At 38.4% G+C, this 19,090-nt stretch overlaps 2 protein-coding genes across 3 annotated transcripts; both read right to left on the bottom strand.

Moving 5' to 3' along the window:
• Positions 1-736: 736 nt before the first annotated feature.
• On the bottom strand, positions 737-5,453 carry ddost (dolichyl-diphosphooligosaccharide--protein glycosyltransferase subunit (non-catalytic)). Its single transcript, XM_034196432.1, has 11 exons — positions 5,167-5,453; positions 3,942-4,052; positions 3,763-3,849; positions 3,569-3,672; positions 3,364-3,458; positions 2,716-2,809; positions 2,366-2,514; positions 2,001-2,148; positions 1,766-1,886; positions 1,568-1,674; positions 737-1,380 (listed from the first exon to the last, which is right to left on the bottom strand). Exons 1-11 carry the CDS (start codon positions 5,399-5,401, stop codon positions 1,231-1,233), a joined length of 1,401 nt encoding a protein of 466 aa, XP_034052323.1. The 5' UTR covers positions 5,402-5,453; the 3' UTR covers positions 737-1,230.
• A 490-nt stretch (positions 5,454-5,943) lies between these two features.
• On the bottom strand, positions 5,944-18,435 carry zbtb17 (zinc finger and BTB domain containing 17). 2 transcript variants are annotated; one of them, XM_034196296.1, is made up of 15 exons: positions 18,276-18,435; positions 16,707-16,947; positions 15,757-15,936; positions 14,294-14,599; positions 14,109-14,195; positions 12,790-13,112; positions 11,959-12,101; positions 11,037-11,337; positions 10,786-10,873; positions 10,288-10,404; positions 10,064-10,184; positions 9,321-9,451; positions 8,680-8,922; positions 8,255-8,332; positions 5,944-7,170 (listed from the first exon to the last, which is right to left on the bottom strand). In XM_034196296.1, exons 2-15 carry the CDS (start codon positions 16,909-16,911, stop codon positions 6,776-6,778), a joined length of 2,718 nt encoding a protein of 905 aa, XP_034052187.1. In that variant the 5' UTR covers positions 16,912-16,947; positions 18,276-18,435; the 3' UTR covers positions 5,944-6,775. The 2 variants fall into 2 exon arrangements, with proteins under 2 accessions (XP_034052187.1, XP_034052188.1); XM_034196297.1 differs by having other exon boundaries at positions 14,294-14,596.
• Between the last annotated feature and the right edge of the window lie 655 nt (positions 18,436-19,090).

Raw genomic sequence — 19,090 nt, 5'->3', positions numbered from 1 at the left:
GTGCATACTGCCGGTTTTAACTTATTATAAATAAATACAATTATAATTGGTTCACCCTGTCATTCATTCAGAAGGTGAAAGTAGCTAAAGCATGTTTATACAAATGTCACTTTTCATTGTCACTTCAGGGTGTCACTACAAAGTAATGTACATCATTATCTAAAATTGCAACCAGTCTTACATTATTGATATGGCTTGTAACACTTCAAAGTTGAACTTTAAACATCTGTAATTCATTTTGAATAGAAATCAATGATAAAAGTTGAGTAACTTTAATTAAGTTCCTGATATCTACAATGACCATTGACACTACAAATAAATTAATCATTGATAAGGAATTTACACTTTGACTAGTGAGGAATTAATTGTAGATATGTTTAATTAGAATTGTTACTTTTCAAAATGACATTATGGAAGGGTTGGCTTGGAATTCTCATTATTTAAAAAGTAATTATTGATATCTACTGTAACTATTACCGCTACTGAATTAGATGGAAACAGGCCTTAAATAAAGCACATTTCCCTTTTGCAAAGCATCTGAAGATTTGAATGACCATATTTTGAGTTTGGCATGAATACTCTCCATACCAAGATTATCATGCCAACCAACAACACTATGTCAGTCATAGCATATAGCATTATGAAGTAAAATACCATCAAGTAGGTAAAGAAAGCATATACTCATGCCGTGTTGAAATGAAAGTACACTTATGTCACGTCACAGAAAGGACAGGAATTTGTATTTAGTGGAATGTCAATATTTTATTGTTAAGATGACGTTTTTGGAAACACTTATCAAAAAACAAATTAGCAGTTGGCATATTCAGTGCATGTAGTTACCACAATAAACTTCCCTGACTGAGAACATGTGGGTCAAATTTAGATATGGATTCCTTTCAATGTTCCAGGGCAAGTGCTTTACTTAGGAGAGCATTTTATCAAATGTAAAGCAACTTAATACAAACGCTGACTGACTTCAGTACATTTATCAGGCTTTGAGTGATTTCAGAGTACAAAAAAAAAGAAAAAAAACCAACCACTGCATTACAGTAACCCCTTTCGGCTTTAAGCCCCAGATTTGTTGAATGACCCAATAACCGAACAGAAACTGTATTTTTTCGGAGGACTGCTGTCCAAGTCCTGGCGTGAAGATTCAAGACATTCAATTTCAGCTCTTCACACCACATGTTTTCTATAATCTCGTTATCCCTTCACCGTTGTCTCTCTGCATTAGTCTGACTTCTCCTTCTCTTTCATGTGCAGGAACACTATGCTGAAGATAAAGAGTCCGCCCATCATGGAGAACACGCTGGCGTAGTATGGGTAGGCTGAGGGGATGAAGCGCTCGTACTGAGTGTGCTGCAGGGGACGCACGGAAACCTGCGATACGAAAAAAGATAGACATTAAGCCGCCGTACATTAGAGCAAGGTTGTTAATGCAATATAAGAAAGAGGAACTATAAATGATTAACTCTCTGGTATTTTAGCCCATTTGCCACTTCCCTCAACCATACCAGCATTTTGATTTAAGTAGACTTAAGTGGAAGAAAGCTTCTGATTAACTTGCCTGAGTGGTGGAGTAGAGGTGTGTGAATCCCAGTCTGTTGTAGTCGACCTTGAACTGGAAGACTCCGTACACATCGGGCAGCTTGAACTGGACACTGTATTTATCTCCTAAAGGAAAGACGACAAAGAATGAATACAATTGGTGACTGCAAATGTACATAAGCTGCTAACCCATATATTCATAAGAACAGCAACATACCCTTTCTCTTGAGATAAGTCCTGACGAAGGGATCGATCCTCACAAACTCCAGCTGAATATCATCTCCGTTGAAGGGAACCCAGCGGCCCTGGGACAACATCTCGATGACGATGGTGTACTCCTGCGTGGGAAAGTTTTGCACTTCAATGAGATAAACACGTCGAGAATACACACACTTTCTTTCAGGCTCAAATAAAAAAACATCTTCCGGAGATGATTGTTCACATAAACTCACCACAAGGTCAGTGATTGTGTACGCTGCAGGAGGAGAGACCTCTCCAACGGTGTGGTGGGCGACAGCTCCCACCCTGAGGACTCCGGCCTCCTTGAACACCCAGCGAGACAGAGCCTCGGCCAGCTCCATGTTCCCTGTCTGCTCATGCCTAACAAACACCACAAGAACTTTAAAAATTGATAATTGGACAATATCTATTTCTTCATTAAATAACAATGTAACCAGTCAGAGTCGATCCCCCTTGGATGGGATGCAGCATGTTTCTTTGCATCATTTACAGTAGAATTGATCAGGTCAAGGGTCAGAACCTCATGGAGGTAATTGTGATAGAAGCTGTATTAGCAATTATGATCAGTAAGTCTTACCTTGGGTAGCCGGGCGTGGCTTTCTGCACTGCAGAGTTGAAGAAGGCGTCACTGAAGAAATCCAGGGAGCCGCTGAAAACCACTCGGGCATTGTTTCTGGCCTGAAGGCCGGCGATCATGAGGGTGTTCTTGCCAACAGCATGGGGGTACTGGAGAAGTTAAATTCCATAAAATCATGTTACATCTTGTGAATTTGTTTCTAAATAAAAACAATTATCCATGGTTTCTGAGACTCCACAGAAAGAGATGTGCATGTGCATACATGAGGAAATAGTAGGGTATATAAACACAATGATACAGTTCTTTATAAATTGAGAATCCAACATAACTGTTATGTTCAGTCATCTTACCTGAGAGATTGGTCTGTCTGGGAAAAAGGAGTAGGCAGTGGAGGAGCCGGTCAGGATGTCCAGGACAAGAGGGTTCTCTGGGTCTGCCACCATGCTGCAAGGGGGGGGGGGGGGGTGCATGTTTGACTTTATATGGCTTGCATTTGCTGTTAATCTTTTAATATTAATATAAAGCTGCAACACACCATCTCTTTCTTCAAAAGTCTAAAACTTTCCCAGTTAATAATTTACATTTAAACAATTATTTTTGGTATGACAAGTTTTTCAGAGATGTTGCCTTTTACTATACAAATGGGGCTTTATCTAATGCAAACTTTTGTTGAATTTAAGGAAAAACGAATTGTGGTAAAAAACAATCGTCTAAATTATTAGTTTTTTTTCTTTCTACTAGTCTGAATAAAGACATGGCATGAAAAAAAAACTAGCCCAAACTCCCAAAACGGACCGATGCATGATGCATTATCCTTATTTTTTTCCTATAGCGTCTTAGCTATATAAAGCAATTATTTAAATTGTGTAAACAAGTAAAAGAGTGAATGTCTCAGAATATCAATGGGGTCAACATACTAAATGTTAGAGTGGAGAATTGCTTTATCATACTTTCAATACTTAGTTATCAACATTTAAATCATGAGCTTCTGTGCTTACCCGACACCCTTGAATAGAACTGGTTTGTTGGTGGGTGTACCAACAATAGTTTGAGCTTTCATCAGGTGCTCTGGGTCAGCGACAATCAGGGTGTGCTGGAGAAGAGAAGGATCACTTGTAAATAAACACACAGACATGGAAATCTAAAGGCTTGATGTGAGAAAAAAAGTGAAGGAGCCTTCTGTCTGATCAGAACTCTGTTTACCTCTCCAGCGTCAGACACGTCGTAGTTGTGATGGTCGATGACGGCGGTCTTTTCTTCATCAAACTCGACGCCACACTCGCTGCCCAGCTCCCTCAGAGGGTCACCTGTAAACAGGAGAAGACCATCAATTCAGTATATGCAATAATATGGTGTTTTTTCTAATATTACAAAAAAGGTGTTGGGAATTTACTCACCAATATCTGAGTTTGCAGCAACCAGGACATTGCCTCCACCATCAATGAAGGATGTGATAGTCTCCACGTTTATGTTTCCTCCAAAGTCTGCCGAAGATCAAAACGTGATTCTTTTATCAAATCAACAAGTCAGACATAAGTGTGTTAACATGATTTTAACTGAAGAGTGTTAGACTTACCCTCAACTGATGGTGAGAAGATGACTAAATGGTCGTACAGGAACTGGCCGTATTTGATGAGAGATAGGGAGGGATCGTCAGCCGTCTTGAATGTGATGTCAAAGCCTCGATCTGAATGGCAGAGATACATCATGATGACAAAGTTTTAAAAAATACTTTAGTGCATTACTCAGTAACTTGAACAAAGAACTGTGAACTTCCCTACTTTAACCCCTTTACATTTAGCACAAAATGTGAAAAACTTCCCGTCAGTGGTTATTGTCAAGGGTCATGTGAAACCACCAGAATTGTATGTTTTGTTTTCAAAATAAAGGATTTTGGTTTCTACAGTATACATGAAACCATTCAAAAGGAAAGTGGGTTACCCCAGTCGTGGAAAGTAACTTATTACATTTGGAGATTCTTCAACTCTAGGCTACTTCATTTAGGAAGCCAAAACTAAACTGTATGGAAAGATGTTCAACATTATTTAAATAATAAAGTATTGCAATGATACTGTAAAATGAATGGATCAATACTTATAATCAATGTATTACTTTTCCTGTTTTTATCAGTAGTAGTAGTAGTAGTAGTAGTAGTAGTAGCAGAGTGTTTCTACCCTGTGGCATTGCTAACTTTAGTCAAGTAGATGATCTGGTTTTCGCTTTACATAATGCACCTGCTTGACATTTTCTAAGCAAAAAAGCTGGGCAAATTGGCAAGTCCATTTACAGTATGATGGCATGCAAATCCTTAGTTAGCTCAGGAAGGAATGTCAACATACTGTTTAAAACTTTATATGTATTCAAATCAATGTAGCCTTGATCAAATCCATAAGTCATATCTGCATTTTTGGTTGATGACAGCTGAATTGATCATAAAGTGCTGATTGTATCAAATGATTAATTATTTTTGTCGTGACGCTACTAGAAGTACGCCAAATTCAAGAGTGTCCCTGTGTCTATTGAATGCAATGCAAGTCTAAATTAACAAGCACTTACACTATCATTAGTTAGGTAACAATATTATAAACTGCTAGCGCCTTGAATTAAGTTTCGCAAGACACAGCGAGCATAATAAAGCTAACGTTAGCCTAGCCGTGCTGCATGAAGCTAAGGTCTACAGGCTCAAGTCCTAAAGTCTCTAAAGTCATGTTACCTACAAGAGACCTGTCAGCAATACAAGGGGTGGTATAACAGTAAAGTAAAGAGCATTTATGGATGGAAAAAAAACATTTCTTACTGACCTGCCAGACTGCGGAAGAAGATTGAATGGGTGTCTCTGATGTTGAGGTTGTCCAGTAGAACCAACGTTTTGCCGTCAGCTAAAGCACAATGCAACAAAGAGGATAACGCAAGCAACACAAAGACACTGTTGTCCAAAAGTCTGAACCTCCTTTGCGACATCATTCCGCTCCGTTTTTTGGAAGATAATAAAGAACCGGGCTGGCTCGTCTGCATGACTGCTGTCAACGACGCCATTTTCTGCAGAAGTCGACGTCAGCGTTAGGAGACTACTTCACTTTGACCCCGAGCTGCAGCCAATCACAGAGAGGAACGCGTCTCTCCGGCTGACTCTCCGCCAATAGGAGGAAAGCTTTATTATAAGGTTGACCATCACGGAAGAAGTCCAGTTTGGGGAATGGATGAGAACTAGGAAGCGTATCTCTACAAATGTAAAGAATAATCATAGCTAAAGATAAATAGTTCCATGACTTTATTGTATAAGGAGGGGCATTGCCTGAATCTAAAAGTTGTGTGTATGTTTGTCTTAAGAGATGTATTATGTTGGGAAATAATTTTAAGGAAAACTATGTAAATCCAATTAATATTTAAAGTACAATGCCATATTACTGGAAAGTGACTGTTCCTTATAGCCTATAATATATGAATTGTTTGCCCCACATACCTGGGAAGTCCCTTTCTCAGACATTCTAGGTATTCTGTGAACAATGTAGACTTAAAAGGACACAAGTAATAACAAAAAGTTATTATAAAAAAGTTAAAATCAAAGCACAAAACAATGCGAGTTATGATTTTGTATTGTTGGAATGTTGACTACCAGTGAGTGTAAGTTATGGATATCTAATACGAATCTTGCAGGTGTTAATACAAACAAAACAAATAATAACTTAAAAACATTGGTGTCAGTCTTTATACAAATCATCATTTTATTGCAATACCAAAAGAAGATGTCTTGGTATCACCAAAAATGGCAAACTGTTAACCAGGTTATCATCTCCACCAATGTTCCATTTATCTTTTACCAGAGGTATTAAGACTTTTTCAGAGGACAAAACAAATATACAAATAGTATACAAGCAGAATTGTAGGTATGACATGAATCCACTCTTCCTACTTCCTAGAAAAGGAGGTGGCAATGAACCCCCAAAAAACTCTTTAGTCCCACCTCTGTATATGTAAATAATCTCTGTATAGGGTGAATTTCATGAAAATACTTACAACTAAGTATAAAATAGTTTGACTATTTAAAGAAAATGTACATATCTCATCCGAGAGAAATGGAAAAATAACGACAAGGTCATTTTTAAGGGAAAATGGGTAAAACAGGATTGTGATATCCTAATACAAAGGACAGAGCAAAGTCCAACATTTCAGTCAAAAAATAAACAAACTACAAGACATAGAATCCTGGAATAATGATGCAAAATAACAACATTTTTGACCCAAAAAGGTTATATTCTATGTTATAAATCCAGTTTAGATTCACTTGTAACATTTGCAATCCTCACACGTTATTTCTTATATTTCCATCTCCTGTTAAATAATTACATTTATTTCCAGCAATATTTAATATTTCAATATTTCTTTCTTCACAAATCTTCCCCACTATGCCTAACTCTCACATTCCATCTCCTCTTCTTTTTCCTTCTCTACTTCTGCTGCAGCTTCATCCTTTCCTTCCATGTGGAGCTCAGTGTGGGTTTCCTCCTCTTCCTCCTCCCTCCTCTCCTCATGAGTTACCCCTTCAGTCTCTTCTTCCTGTTCTTGTCTCTCCCCCACTATCCCTCCCTCTCCCTCTCCCTCTCCAACTGTCGTTCGGAAGATCAGCTCTCCTCCTTCCTGGATGACTTGCTCCGTGGCTGTGGTGTATTGGTAGAAGTCGGAATCTGCCTGGAACATGACGAGGGCCTGAGCTGTGTGGATGCGAACGTGCTGGGCGAGGGAGCTGGCGTCCAAGAATTTATCCCCGCATGAATCACAAGCGTACAGGATCTGGGTGTTGGGGTCTGGGAACAAGAGAGGAGTTGAATCAATAGACTGATACCAATGTGTTTTTCAGTGATCTGGCTTAGAATACAAATTCATTAAGTTCTTTAAAGGAGCGCTTTTATGCTCATTTTCAGGTTTATATTAGTATTTTGTGCTTCTACTGCAACATGTTTACATGGGTTAGGGTTGTCTATTTAAAAAAAAATACTTTCTATACCCCGCTTCATAAACAATACTGACTTCGCTCTGCTCCTCCAAGACTGTCTCACATTCCAGGAATGTGACAAAATACATTGGTGCCACTTTTTCAAGACTTACATTTTAACCAAAACTAATAGGCAAGTATGGATGAGAAGTAAGTCTAAGCTATTATATAAAACATACAATTGAACATCTACAATTCAATGACAACTCTTTCTGATGATGAAAACCACGTAAGACCATATAAAGCTCCAGAACAGCAATCAAATAGATCTGAAGTAGAGTTTTTTTTCAACATCCTGCCATTTTTATCTCTTTACCAAACTTGTTATCGTGTTGTGATGCAGATATTCAACTGCACATTCACACAAAAGTCCATTAAGCAAAAAGCATTTGTCTGCTCTGAAAATAGGTTTTAAAGCATTCATTGATATTCACAAATATGTGTGTATCCATGCCTATTTTAAATGTATCATTAATACTTTATGCAATAATACTGTTGATGGGAATTCTTGTGTTTTCATTCGGACATATAAAACATTTAGTCCTGATGCAGTATTAATGAATGTGTGGATAGCTGGTGTTGAATACCATAATAACTCAGCCACTGTACCAATTCTGGCCATATACAAGAGGATCAGTCTGTAAAAATGCTGATCATTATTCCCCTGTGGCATCTTAAACCCCCACCACAGCTTTTCCCCTCAAATTAAGTTGAATTACGCATTCCTATATTTAGTTTAGTATTTTTCTGTTACTCCAACTTGTGTCTAATATCCTGTTAAAGGCAATTCCTGATCGCATTGTTAGTAGGATGTCCTAAACCAGTGCGATTATTCCATTATTAAAATACAGATGTTTGTGTGCATACTGTAATGTATTTTCCAAACACATTCTTACCTGCTTCTTGCACTTTCTCCACTGCCTTTGTGATTTCAGCCTTTAAAGCCTCAGTCTCATCTGCAGCCACAGGAACAACTGTAAACAGAAACAACATAAACAAACACTCCTTAATGTGTGAGCCCTTTAATCATAATTCTTCTTTTATTATGTGCAGAAGTTCATGGTGATAAATACAGCTTTTGTTCAAGACAAGGACATGATATTTCCCCTAAAATCCCGGAACCCTGCGTTAAGAATTGTACTTGATTTTTTTAAACCTTCGAAGGCTTTCATAAGGTTTGTAGTTATTTTGCCATAATGTTTGAGGTTTTTGACCATTATAGGCTCCAATCATGCCCTCCCACTCTAACTAGTTCAGTTTTCCTGTACCTTGTCTGTATTAATAGTGAATAAGTTGAATACTAAAAAAGATGCTGTCTGACCTCTCAGCTGAGCCACAGCGCTGGCTGCCAGGGTAACGATGTCCTCCGTAGTGACGGTAACTATGTTGATCTCGCCGTCAGAGGTAGACGCGCACCCGTCGAGCCCCTCGTCTGCGCTGCCCCCGGCTAACACCAGCCGCTTCATGCCGGCCTTCCCTTGGTGCACGGTCTTGACGTGTGAGCGCAGGTTGTCCACCCGGTTGAAGCCTCGGCCGCATTTATCACACAGGAACGGTTTCTCTCCTGAGGGAGGAAACAAATGTAAGGGGGAAAGGCAAAGCAACTTTATTTGTATATTACACATTTTTACGCAATTCAATATGCTTAACAGAGTAATTAAATACAGCAAAGACAAACTATTTACTTTATAATTCTACTGCTTGATTTTTTTTTTTTTAACATAAATCTGTTATTTTCTTGATTTTATTAACGTGTGCTTGTCTCTTCATTTAGTTATGTTAGTCTACTAATTGTATTTCACTTTTTATCTACACTGTTCTTTCGCTGTAAGATTGTACATCACCCCAAAGAGGGACAAAAAAGGATTTCTGCTTTGTGGTTTGAATGTGAAAGAGGACAGGCAAGACTTGTGTAGTTTCAATTAAGTAAAGTATTTATTAAAAAGATAACTTTGTCCTTACCTGTGTGGATGATAATGTGCTTGGACAGGTCTCCCACGTTAACAAATGCCTTTGAGCACATCTGACATTTGTGGGGCCGGACATTGTCGTGATGCCGAATGTGATTGGCCAGCTGACTGGACTGCACGAACCTGTCCGGGGGGGGGGGGGGGGGGAGAGAGAGAGAGAGAGAGAGAGAAAAAGAAAGAGAGAGAGAGAGAATGTATTCACCGGTCATCTTGTTTCCTACTCATTCACTGGCATTGCAACTAGATTTCTTCTAGCTGCAGATTTTGTTTAATATGGTACATTGCAAATGTCACATGCCTAGGCCATAAACATGGTATGGGCCTCCCTACTATTCCTTATGCAAGATCTTCTTTGAGGCTCTTAATACAATACATGTCTTGAATAATTGTCTGTTTGCTCATATGTTCCTATATAATGTGTTTTATGCTAATGTCAAGTTTTAATACGGCAAATATCAAGATCATTTTACAACAATAAAGTAACTTTAAGATACAATTTTAAATCACAGTTGATGTGCTCGGATCTCTCTTTACATATTTTGAAATCTTCTTATTGGATTCAGAATCATAACACTTCTTTTAACCCATGGGAAATTGGGTTTTGTAACAGTTTTTATAAAGAAATTAAATAAAAATATGGTATAATGTCAGTTTATATTCCACAGATACAAGTATTTTTGTTATTGTATTAACCTTCTGTAACAGCACAAATGCATCTTCATTTTTTTATCATACCTTTTGCCGCAGCGATCGCACACGTAGGGTTTCTCTCCGGTGTGCTGGCGGACATGAGCGATGAGCGAGCTGGCCTGTGTGAAGGCCTTTCCACAGATGGGACAGACGCAGGGCTTCTCTCCTGTAAATAAGGATTACAGCATCAACATGGTGTCAGGTGAATGCAAATCGTATAGTGTTCAAACTGAAAAAGGATTAAATGATGATAAGTGTCATGGCAGTACCTGTGTGGATGCGTTCGTGCCGCTGTAGAGCTCCGGGGTCACTGAATGCTCTCTGGCAGTGCATACAGATGTACGGTTTCTCCCCACTGTGGACTCGCAGGTGTCTCTTCAGATTGCCTAAAAGAAGAAGAAGAAGATTCCATCACAGAAAGATTAGGTCAAATGCCTGGAAGCAAAGACAACTAAGAGAAGATAAAACATGGATTTAAACTGAAGCAGCTAGAATTGTGGTTGCTCCAGATAAAAAATGTTTCACTGTACACGTTGGGCATTCTTTGAGTTGGTGATAAATATGTCTTTTTTATTCTATAGTAGAATCATTTTATTCTTGTAGCTACTGTGTAACCACCACTCGTAGATCATTTTAATTCAAATCATGTTTAAATGGTTCAACTTTTGAGCCCTCTCCTGGCTGCAAAAGTGACTGACTTCAGCACATTTCTTACAGGTAAATATGACTGAATAACAGACATAAACTAATCCATATTGTCTTCTTACCTGATGTAGTAAACTGTTTGCCGCATTCCTTGCACTTGAGGGGCCCGTCTGCGATATGGATCTTTAAGTGAGCCTTCAGATTTCCAGGCTAAAGAAGGAAACAAACTCAATATAATTCACTCTAACACTTCACTGGTAATTATATGGTAATGATGGCAATCTAACTAAGCTTTTTTAAAGGTTTAAAACTTTATGACATTTCCGTGAAAAGTCTACAATTAACCTCAACCTGTTCACCAACATGCTGTTACCTGGTTGAAGCGCTTGTCGCAGTAGGGGCAGCGGTTGCCCTTCTCCGTGTCGTGCGTCTCCAGGTGCCTCATCTTGGCGGTGGGGTCGGAGAAAGCCTTGTCGCAGAAGTCGCAGTGGTACGGCTTCTCCCCGCTGTGGACTAGCTGGTGCCGCTTCAGGTTCCCCGACGTGGTGAAGAGTTTTCCGCAGACGTCGCAGCTGTAGCGCGCCTCGCCCGTGTGACGCTTCCGGTGCAGGTTGAGCAGGCTGATCTGCCGGTAGCTCTTCCCACACGTCGTGCAGCAGTACGGCTTCAGAGGGCTAGGGGGAGACAAGAGCACAACTAATGATATCAAACTGACAGAGCTTAAAGGGGGCCTTTTATGCTTGTTTTCAAGTTGATATTTGTATTTTGTGCCCCTACTGAGACATGTTTACATGCTTTAAATGTTCAAAAAGGTCTTTATTTTTAGATAAGAGATCCATGTGCTTTTTAAAACAAGCACACGTAATGGATTTCAGGAATAAGATAAGTCTACACATCTTCCATCAAGGACTGAAAACTAACCTGTTTTGCCTGAACCTTGGCCATTAAACACAAACAAATGTAAAACTTAAAAGGGGCATTTTTATGCTAATTTTCAGGTACATATTTGGGTTTTGTGCCTCTACTGTGACACATTGAAATGCTTTAATGTTCAAAAAGCTCTCTATTTCTCTCATACTGCCTGTGCTGCAGCACCTCTTTTCCCCCTCTGTCTGAAACCAGAGCCCAGTCTGCTCTGATTGGTTAGCTGGCTCTTTTGTGATTGGTCAACAGCTTAGAAAGGTCCACCCCCTTAGTGTATCACGTACAATGTGTTGGAGCGCTAGCCAATAGAAGTGTTACATGGTGATGCTATTTTGTACGATTAATAATGCTGAATATAATAAGTCACTCACCTGTGTGTTTTCTCATGAGCTTTACAGGCCGCGGGGTCAGAGAAAGCCTTGTTGCAGTCCTGACAGCTGAACGGCTTCTCTCCCGTGTGAATGCGCATGTGTCTCTTGAAGTTACCCGTGTGCGTGAACTTCTTCCCACAGTCCTGGAAAAGAAAGACAAAGTATGTCATTAAGACTTAGCTGACACAAACGTTTGAATGAAAATATATTTATGCAAAATAAACCAATATCTGCTTGAATGTCACCAAGATGTTCACCATGCCATCAACATTATTAAATGTTTATGTTTAAAGCAGCTATTTTAGCTGTTATCAGGTCAAACAGCTCAGTATGGCTGGGGATGTTCACACTCTGACCGTGATAAGCAGCTCTACTCCAGATATGGCCACAAAGTTGGTGATATTAAATGTGCAATATGTAATTTTCTGCCCACTAAAGGGCTTTCTCCTTCAGTGGTTTTTTGTTTGTCATTGATCTAAGCTTTTCCAGTTAGGATTACTTGTTGTTAGATATTCTTCAGGATGTTATTACCATGAGCTAAATTATCCAAAAATATCTACTCCTCTCAAAAACTCACTGATGGAATGATTCAAACTGGTAAAAACACTGAATAAAACTGTTTCGCGTTAGAAATCTGTGTTGCTCAGCAACCTTTTGGCTGCTGCTTATGTTACCTCATCTTGTGGTTTTAACCATTTCAGATCCAAAAGTCAATTGACTAAAATCTTTCATCCGTTTTAAATAAATAGTAAGAAATTACCAATATCTTAAAACTGTATCGGCTTAAAAGTTGAAAAGTTAGTTTATGGCAACTAATGTTTTTTGTCTCACCTCACATTCGTGTGTCACGGAGCTGTAAGGCTTCGACTCGGATCGGCTGCTCATCGTCGATGAATGAGTTTGTCTGCCTTCTCTGTCGCTGCCTGAATCGTCTTCTTCCATTTCGTCTTCAATATCATCATCATCATCATCATCATCATCATCATCTTCCTCCCCACACTCCCCATCATCTTCTCCGTCGTCCATCTCCCCACTCTCATCCTCCTCTTCCTCCTCATCCTCCTCTTCCTGCTGTTCTCCAGCTTCTTCTGCTGGCTCGGAATCTTTCTTCTCAGTTTTTGTCTTTGATGGGCCTTCTTCCTCTGAGTCATTGTCTACAAAGGAGACAACAGAGAACTCTGTGACATAATGTCTGAAATATGACGGATAATGCAGTTTGTATAATAGTAATATTTATTAAGCTATGTTTCAGAAAGCCTTGAATGTAAGGGGCACCCTAGAATAATTACACTAGTTATATTAAAACCTTCCTATTTTAGATATTATTATACATTACATTATGTATTCCACTGGAAAGGATTTAAATGTTACATTCTCTTTCATCTTATTCTATTTTATATGTTTATATTTTACTTATCTTTCTTGTTTTCCTATATATCCCTGCATCTTGCTTGCACCTGTCTCTTGCACAATTGTATTTCCTTACTTCCTTTTATGTCTTAAGGATAGTATTGTTGGGGGATTTCATAAAAGAAAAATACACTATAAATATCGAAAACAGTTGTTTAACTTAAAACAATAATAATACATTTTATTTATTTATTTGTATTGCGCTTTTCCTAATGCTCAAAGACGCTTACATTTTATCAATATATACTCATTGAAAAAGGACATTGTTATTATTACCATAACATACACCAACGTATCTTAGATAATCAGATTTTGCTTGTTTAACTCGTCAATAAATAGTAAAACCCACTTTTGGCACGTTGAAACCTTTTATTTTAGAAGATTCTCTCAGAACTGTTACAGGGTGTGTATTTTAATGAATTTAATTTGAATAATTGTGTAGTTCTTTTGATCTTTAATACTTCTTATGCAAGCTTCTTGGTTAAAATTAAGCTATCTTTGGCTCGTTTCTTGCTGTAACAAATGCAAATTTCCCCTCTGTGGGACAAATAAAAGGTATTCTGATGGTTGGGAAGAAAAAACCTGAAAATGTATCTTTTGTACACACTGTGGATCCCTTTGAATCTTTTCTGTCTGGATTTTGTTTGTCTACAAATTCAATAACCAGTGGAAGCTCAGAAAAAGCTGTGTTGTTGTTGTTTGGGTTAAGACCGCAGAGTAAAGCAGTGCAGCGTGCTCACCTGGTGGGAAGTTCCGTCGAGGAGGTTTTCTGATTCTTCTCCCCCGAGAGCTCATGTAGGAGCTGCCAGTGGATTTCAACTGTGATTCTTTACAGAAAAAGAGCAAAAACAAATTCCATGGTCAAATAAAAAGAGTTAACACTGTAATGCATCTATTAGACATCATTTTGTAGTAAAGCACTGACTGGGTATGTAGTCAGCGTCTGACGCCTGTTGTGCCGCTCCTTCCTCCTCCTTCTTCACAGGAACCTTCTTTGGAGAGGGCAGGGCGGGGGGTTTTGGGGGTCTTCCTGGGCCGGGGGTGGTTTTGGCGGGCTCGGGCTCAGTAATAGTTGTCTGTGGTGTTTCAGGGGAAGTGTCTTCCTTTAAGGTTTCCTCATTTTGTGTGAGCTTTATATCTTCTGTCTGGCTACTGCTCTCCTCTGCTTGAGATGCTGCTTCTGCCAGGTCACTCTCTGGTTCCTCTCGCTGCTCCTCACCTTGCTTTTCTTCTGGTTTGTAAAAAAGAATGAGAAGTTAGCGGAGAAGAGAATTTAATACACTGGACAATAACAGTTTACAAAGCTCAGTTTAATACGTTGACTATATTATATTGTTTAATTAAAATATTGAATGCACTTCTGTTACATTAACTCAAATCATGTGAGCCATTCCTCATACAAATACTGTGAACCTTGCACATTCCTTTGTATTTTTTGCAATGCTACCACTTTTTAAACTGCACAGCTTTGTTACTTTAAATTCTTATAAAGATTAAGGTCACCTTTATTCAGTTTCAGTTCTTCACTCTGATGTTATTTTATAATTAGACACATAGATCCGAAATACACACACATGAAAAAACAGGACGTATAGTCATGAACTGATGAGAGCGAAGGGGCTGCAAGTGATCCGGGGCTCTCAAACACCGGTCCAAACTCCATATTTTTGGTCGATCGTGACTTTCCCCAGCCCTAGAGACCGAGCCACTGCCACCCCTCTACTAAACTGCACATTATTTTTCAGATGAATGTTCAAAGTCTTGTTCTTACTTTTTTGTATACTTGTCTTTCTTGTAAACAATTATTTAAACTATTTTATAGTTTTTTTAATTATTTAAAAAATAGTTTGCACCTGTTTTACAACTTCATCTTCTTGCTCTGTTTGTTTATTCCCATATACACACCAAAGCAACGTTTTTGTATGTGAAAATCTACTTGGCATAGGTAAATATAAGTAAGCCATTTTGGCCCAAAAGTGGGATGACATTTTATTATATGCACTAAACAAAATACTTTACTAGATGTGAAAAATTACAACATTTAACTCATACGAATGCCCAAACAGCAGTTTAAAATGTAAAGCTTGGACTTCCTATTTCTTTAAAAATGCAGGTAAAGATTCCAACTATGGAAATAGTGGAAATACCTTATGACTAATATAAACAAAGGACACCTCATGCCATTAAAAGTGATGGTTAAGGTTAAATACATTCGATTGTTGAATTTATTCCAAACAAAAAACTTTTCTTGTTAACCTCGACTGCCCCTTCCTACACCAGCAGCGATATCTGATAGAGAACTGTAGCAGATACGACCGTTATCGTCCTCGTGTGGCTACAGCCTGACCTGCTTCAGCAATCCGGAAATTGAGGGCACCGGTGACTCACCGACGGCAAAATCCAGAGTTATGAGGGACGGAGCTGTAGTTGCCATGGACTGGTACGCAGAGCACGCATTCACAATTTCTTGCATCTTTAGAAAGTTAGCAACAGCCAAGACGTCTTCTACGTTCTGTGGACTCAAACTCAGCTTGGCTGTGTACATGAACTCCAGGACCTGACCCAAACCTGCAACCAGAAACAACAATCAAATAGGTCTGGTTATTATTATTACCAATTTTCCACATTGAAAGACACACAAAAAGGATAACAAGAACACAAACAATAACAACATGATGACAATGCAATTATAAACCATTAAATATAGAAGACATAGCCTGACATGGCATAACTTAAATTAAAGTAAATAAAGGTAATACAAACACATATTACAAACATTATGGGAATGATCACAACAATAAAAGTAATAGTAATAATACCAATGATTTTTTTTTTTTTTTTTTTTTAAATAGTATATATATATATATATATATATATATATATATATAAAACTTTAAAAAGGTTACTTTCCCTTGCTGTTCAATCAGAATCAAGTTTATTGCCAGGCACGTTTATACACATACAAGGAATTTGCTTTGGTTTCTGGTAGTGCGAACATAAACAATTTAAGAAAATAAGTTGCAATAGTAGGTCAAAAATATAAAGATGATAAAAAGAAACACTGAATTAACACACAAAACAGAGCTCGCCACAACACTGAAGCAGCCATCATCGTCGCCATGTTATTGCTACATATCCTAATTTCCCATAAAATGCATAAAAGACTGCCAGATAGAATTAAAGGCCTTTTGTGTCTTTTAAGATTGTAAGTTATTTTCTCCGCATAGAGCAACAAGTGTAGTTGTACAGCAGTGAAAACACTGATAGCAAGGCAGAACAAATATTTTTTTTAAAATGTAATGCATAAATACGTAGTGCGCACACTGATGGAAACCCACCTGCTGCATTGCTGATGTCCAGATGCACCACATCTTTCTGGTCCAGGAAGAGCGTGCGGAAGTAAACACTGCAGGCTGCCAGCACAGCTTTGTGGGCCTTGAAGTCCACCCCGTCCACCACAAAGGTGCAGTCACACAACAGGCCCTGCCGGCGCTGGCGGTTCAGCTGCTCCAGGACCTTCCCACTGTGCCACGGGAACTCCATCGTACCGAAGGACGCTTGAGGATGATGGAGGAGTCTCTGTGGAGAGTGAAAAGCAAATGGAGCACCTTAGGAAATGATCAAAAACGTGGACAGTCAGCTTGACCAGTTGTGTTTTACAGTGACATGACATTCCTGGGTCTTTATTTGAACAATACTGGAGGATGATTGAAAATAATTGGCAACATTACAATAATTTTTTGTGAGCCTTACAATGATCATTCATAATGATTACTCATTGACTTTGGCGACATTATGTATTTATTTACCTTGAACTTTATATTAGAATTTAATTGGAAAACATCTAAAAATTGATTCAAAATATTTTATAAAAAACAATAAAATGTATACGGTTCAAAATATGAAATACATTTGATATACATAAATAAGATTAACTATTTAGTAACTTGATATCTAATATAACGTATTTTTTTAATCAGTATCTGAATACTATTATGACTGACCAGAGCAGTCATACCAATAATGTTCAGTGTGAAACCAAATAAAGACTTTTGGCATTCAAAAACCATGTAACTCCAACATTAATAAAGTAACATAGAGTTAAAACAGTTGTCAGGACATAGATGTTTACCTTTACCCTGTCTTCCATAATTGTAATTCAATTACATAATAACACTATGAGCTCAAAAGATCAGTAGTTACACGTTTATGCTTAAAAACTATCCTCATTTGGAATGTATTCGACTCGTTAAAAAAAAGGAAAACAAGGTACCAGTGTTTTAGTCAAGTCTGTCGACAGGTGCATGAATTGTCTGTAAGGTATTTAGGTTGTATGGTCTAACCTACAGGAACAAAACATGTAGGACATGTTTATGGTCAATAAACATGTCCTAAATGTTTTGTTCCTGTAGGTTTGTGCCTGTTCCATTTCTTACAAGATACTGCAGGAAATACTCCAAACAGATATACAATTTAAAAACCAAGATCATTCGAAATATAGCTACGTTAGCTAATAAACTAAGTGCGTAGTAACGATATTGTACAATGTAACATCAGAAATGATAAAATAATGACGCCAGACTTTTGCTTCATGATGGACATGCAGCATTACACAAAACACGAGAATATTAAAGAGCAGTAAAGATGTTTAATGACTGGAAATAACGTGTCTCTAAAAGTTTTTGACAGCTTTGGTTTGACAGTGCAATGAATCGATTACAATTCCTCCATCCTTGTAGCTTTGTTATCAGGGATTAATTTAGCTTGCCTTGACATGCATGTAGTGAAGGGACAAGATGGCGGAGCGGCGAGTCCGGCTTGTCTTCACCTCTTGTTGTTTTCTCTGCTAGCTCGCTCATTTCGCTCCCTGCAAGCGCCATGTTCATATAAACTAAGTCCTGAATTACCTCTTTGTTGCCGCTTTTCACTCCGGGTCCAAAATGCAGCTCGGACGATGATTCGGAATGTTTGACTCGGTTAGGCAAAACAAATCCAATCGAGCTTTTCGGTGATCGATCATGCTCCACTCAGTCCATCCAGCGCCATCTTCGTCTCTCTGATCGATTGATAGGGACCGGCCGGATGTATAACTGGAGCATGCGCAGTGTGAACACGGGCTGTGCACATGATGACCGTGTGGTGGCGCAATACGCTCAATTAATTCAAACCAGCGCCGTATAGATAGAATTATAGTAGGCTAGTAGTAATAGATTCTATTATACGGCTCTGATTCAAACCTTTATTTAACCAGGTCAGGTGGTCCCATTGAGATCATCGATCTCTTTTTCAAGGGAGACCTGTCCAATATAAACAATGTCAGTGTCTGGTTCCAGAAATTAATGTCATATTTGTTATTCTTGTCCAAAGTCTTGTATTTTTTGGCAAGCTGTCTTTACATTTAATTCCAATCATTTTTTCTCAATTTTCCCTTTCATACAAAAATATAGGCCTATTGTTTTGGTTTTGCCTTTGAACTTTTCTTCTAACTTTTAAACTCACACTTATAAATCTATATGTTCTAATCATGAACCATCATTTTCTAAGTTTTGAAAACGACATAAAACCACCAAACGGCATCAATCCTATATTCTAAAAAAAATAGGAAAGATAATAAAACATTGAATCCACAATGAATAATTTACCATTTTTGTGAGCTGATTTATTATGTATATCAGTGCTTTAATCCCCTGGCTGGTATTGGTATTATCTGAAGCAGCAACAT

This window comes from Gymnodraco acuticeps, unplaced genomic scaffold (assembly GCF_902827175.1).
Source record: "Gymnodraco acuticeps unplaced genomic scaffold, fGymAcu1.1, whole genome shotgun sequence".
In the NCBI taxonomy this organism is placed as follows: domain Eukaryota; kingdom Metazoa; phylum Chordata; class Actinopteri; order Perciformes; family Bathydraconidae; genus Gymnodraco; species Gymnodraco acuticeps.
This window is presented reverse-complemented; position numbering and strand designations above follow the sequence as displayed.

What these genes read in the sequence shown, in the direction of transcription:
- ddost (XM_034196432.1), bottom strand. Translation starts at nt 5,401, where the DNA reads ATGGCGTCGTTGACAGCAGTCATGCAGACGAGCCAGCCCGGTTCTTTA. An exon ending in ACACAATCACTGACCTTGTG is followed by an intron (nt 1,887 to 2,000) that starts GTGAGTTTATGT and finishes TTTCCCACGCAG; the next exon opens with GAGTACACCATCGTCATCGA. An exon ending in GACTTATCTCAAGAGAAAGG is followed by an intron (nt 1,675 to 1,765) that starts GTATGTTGCTGT and finishes TCTTTCCTTTAG; the next exon opens with GAGATAAATACAGTGTCCAG.
- zbtb17 (XM_034196296.1), bottom strand. Translation starts at nt 16,911, where the DNA reads ATGGAGTTCCCGTGGCACAGTGGGAAGGTCCTGGAGCAGCTGAACCGC. An exon ending in GGACATCAGCAATGCAGCAG is followed by an intron (nt 15,937 to 16,706) that starts GTGGGTTTCCAT and finishes TTCTGGTTGCAG; the next exon opens with GTTTGGGTCAGGTCCTGGAG. An exon ending in GCACGAACGCATCCACACAG is followed by an intron (nt 10,185 to 10,287) that starts GTACTGCCATGA and finishes CCTTATTTACAG; the next exon opens with GAGAGAAGCCCTGCGTCTGT.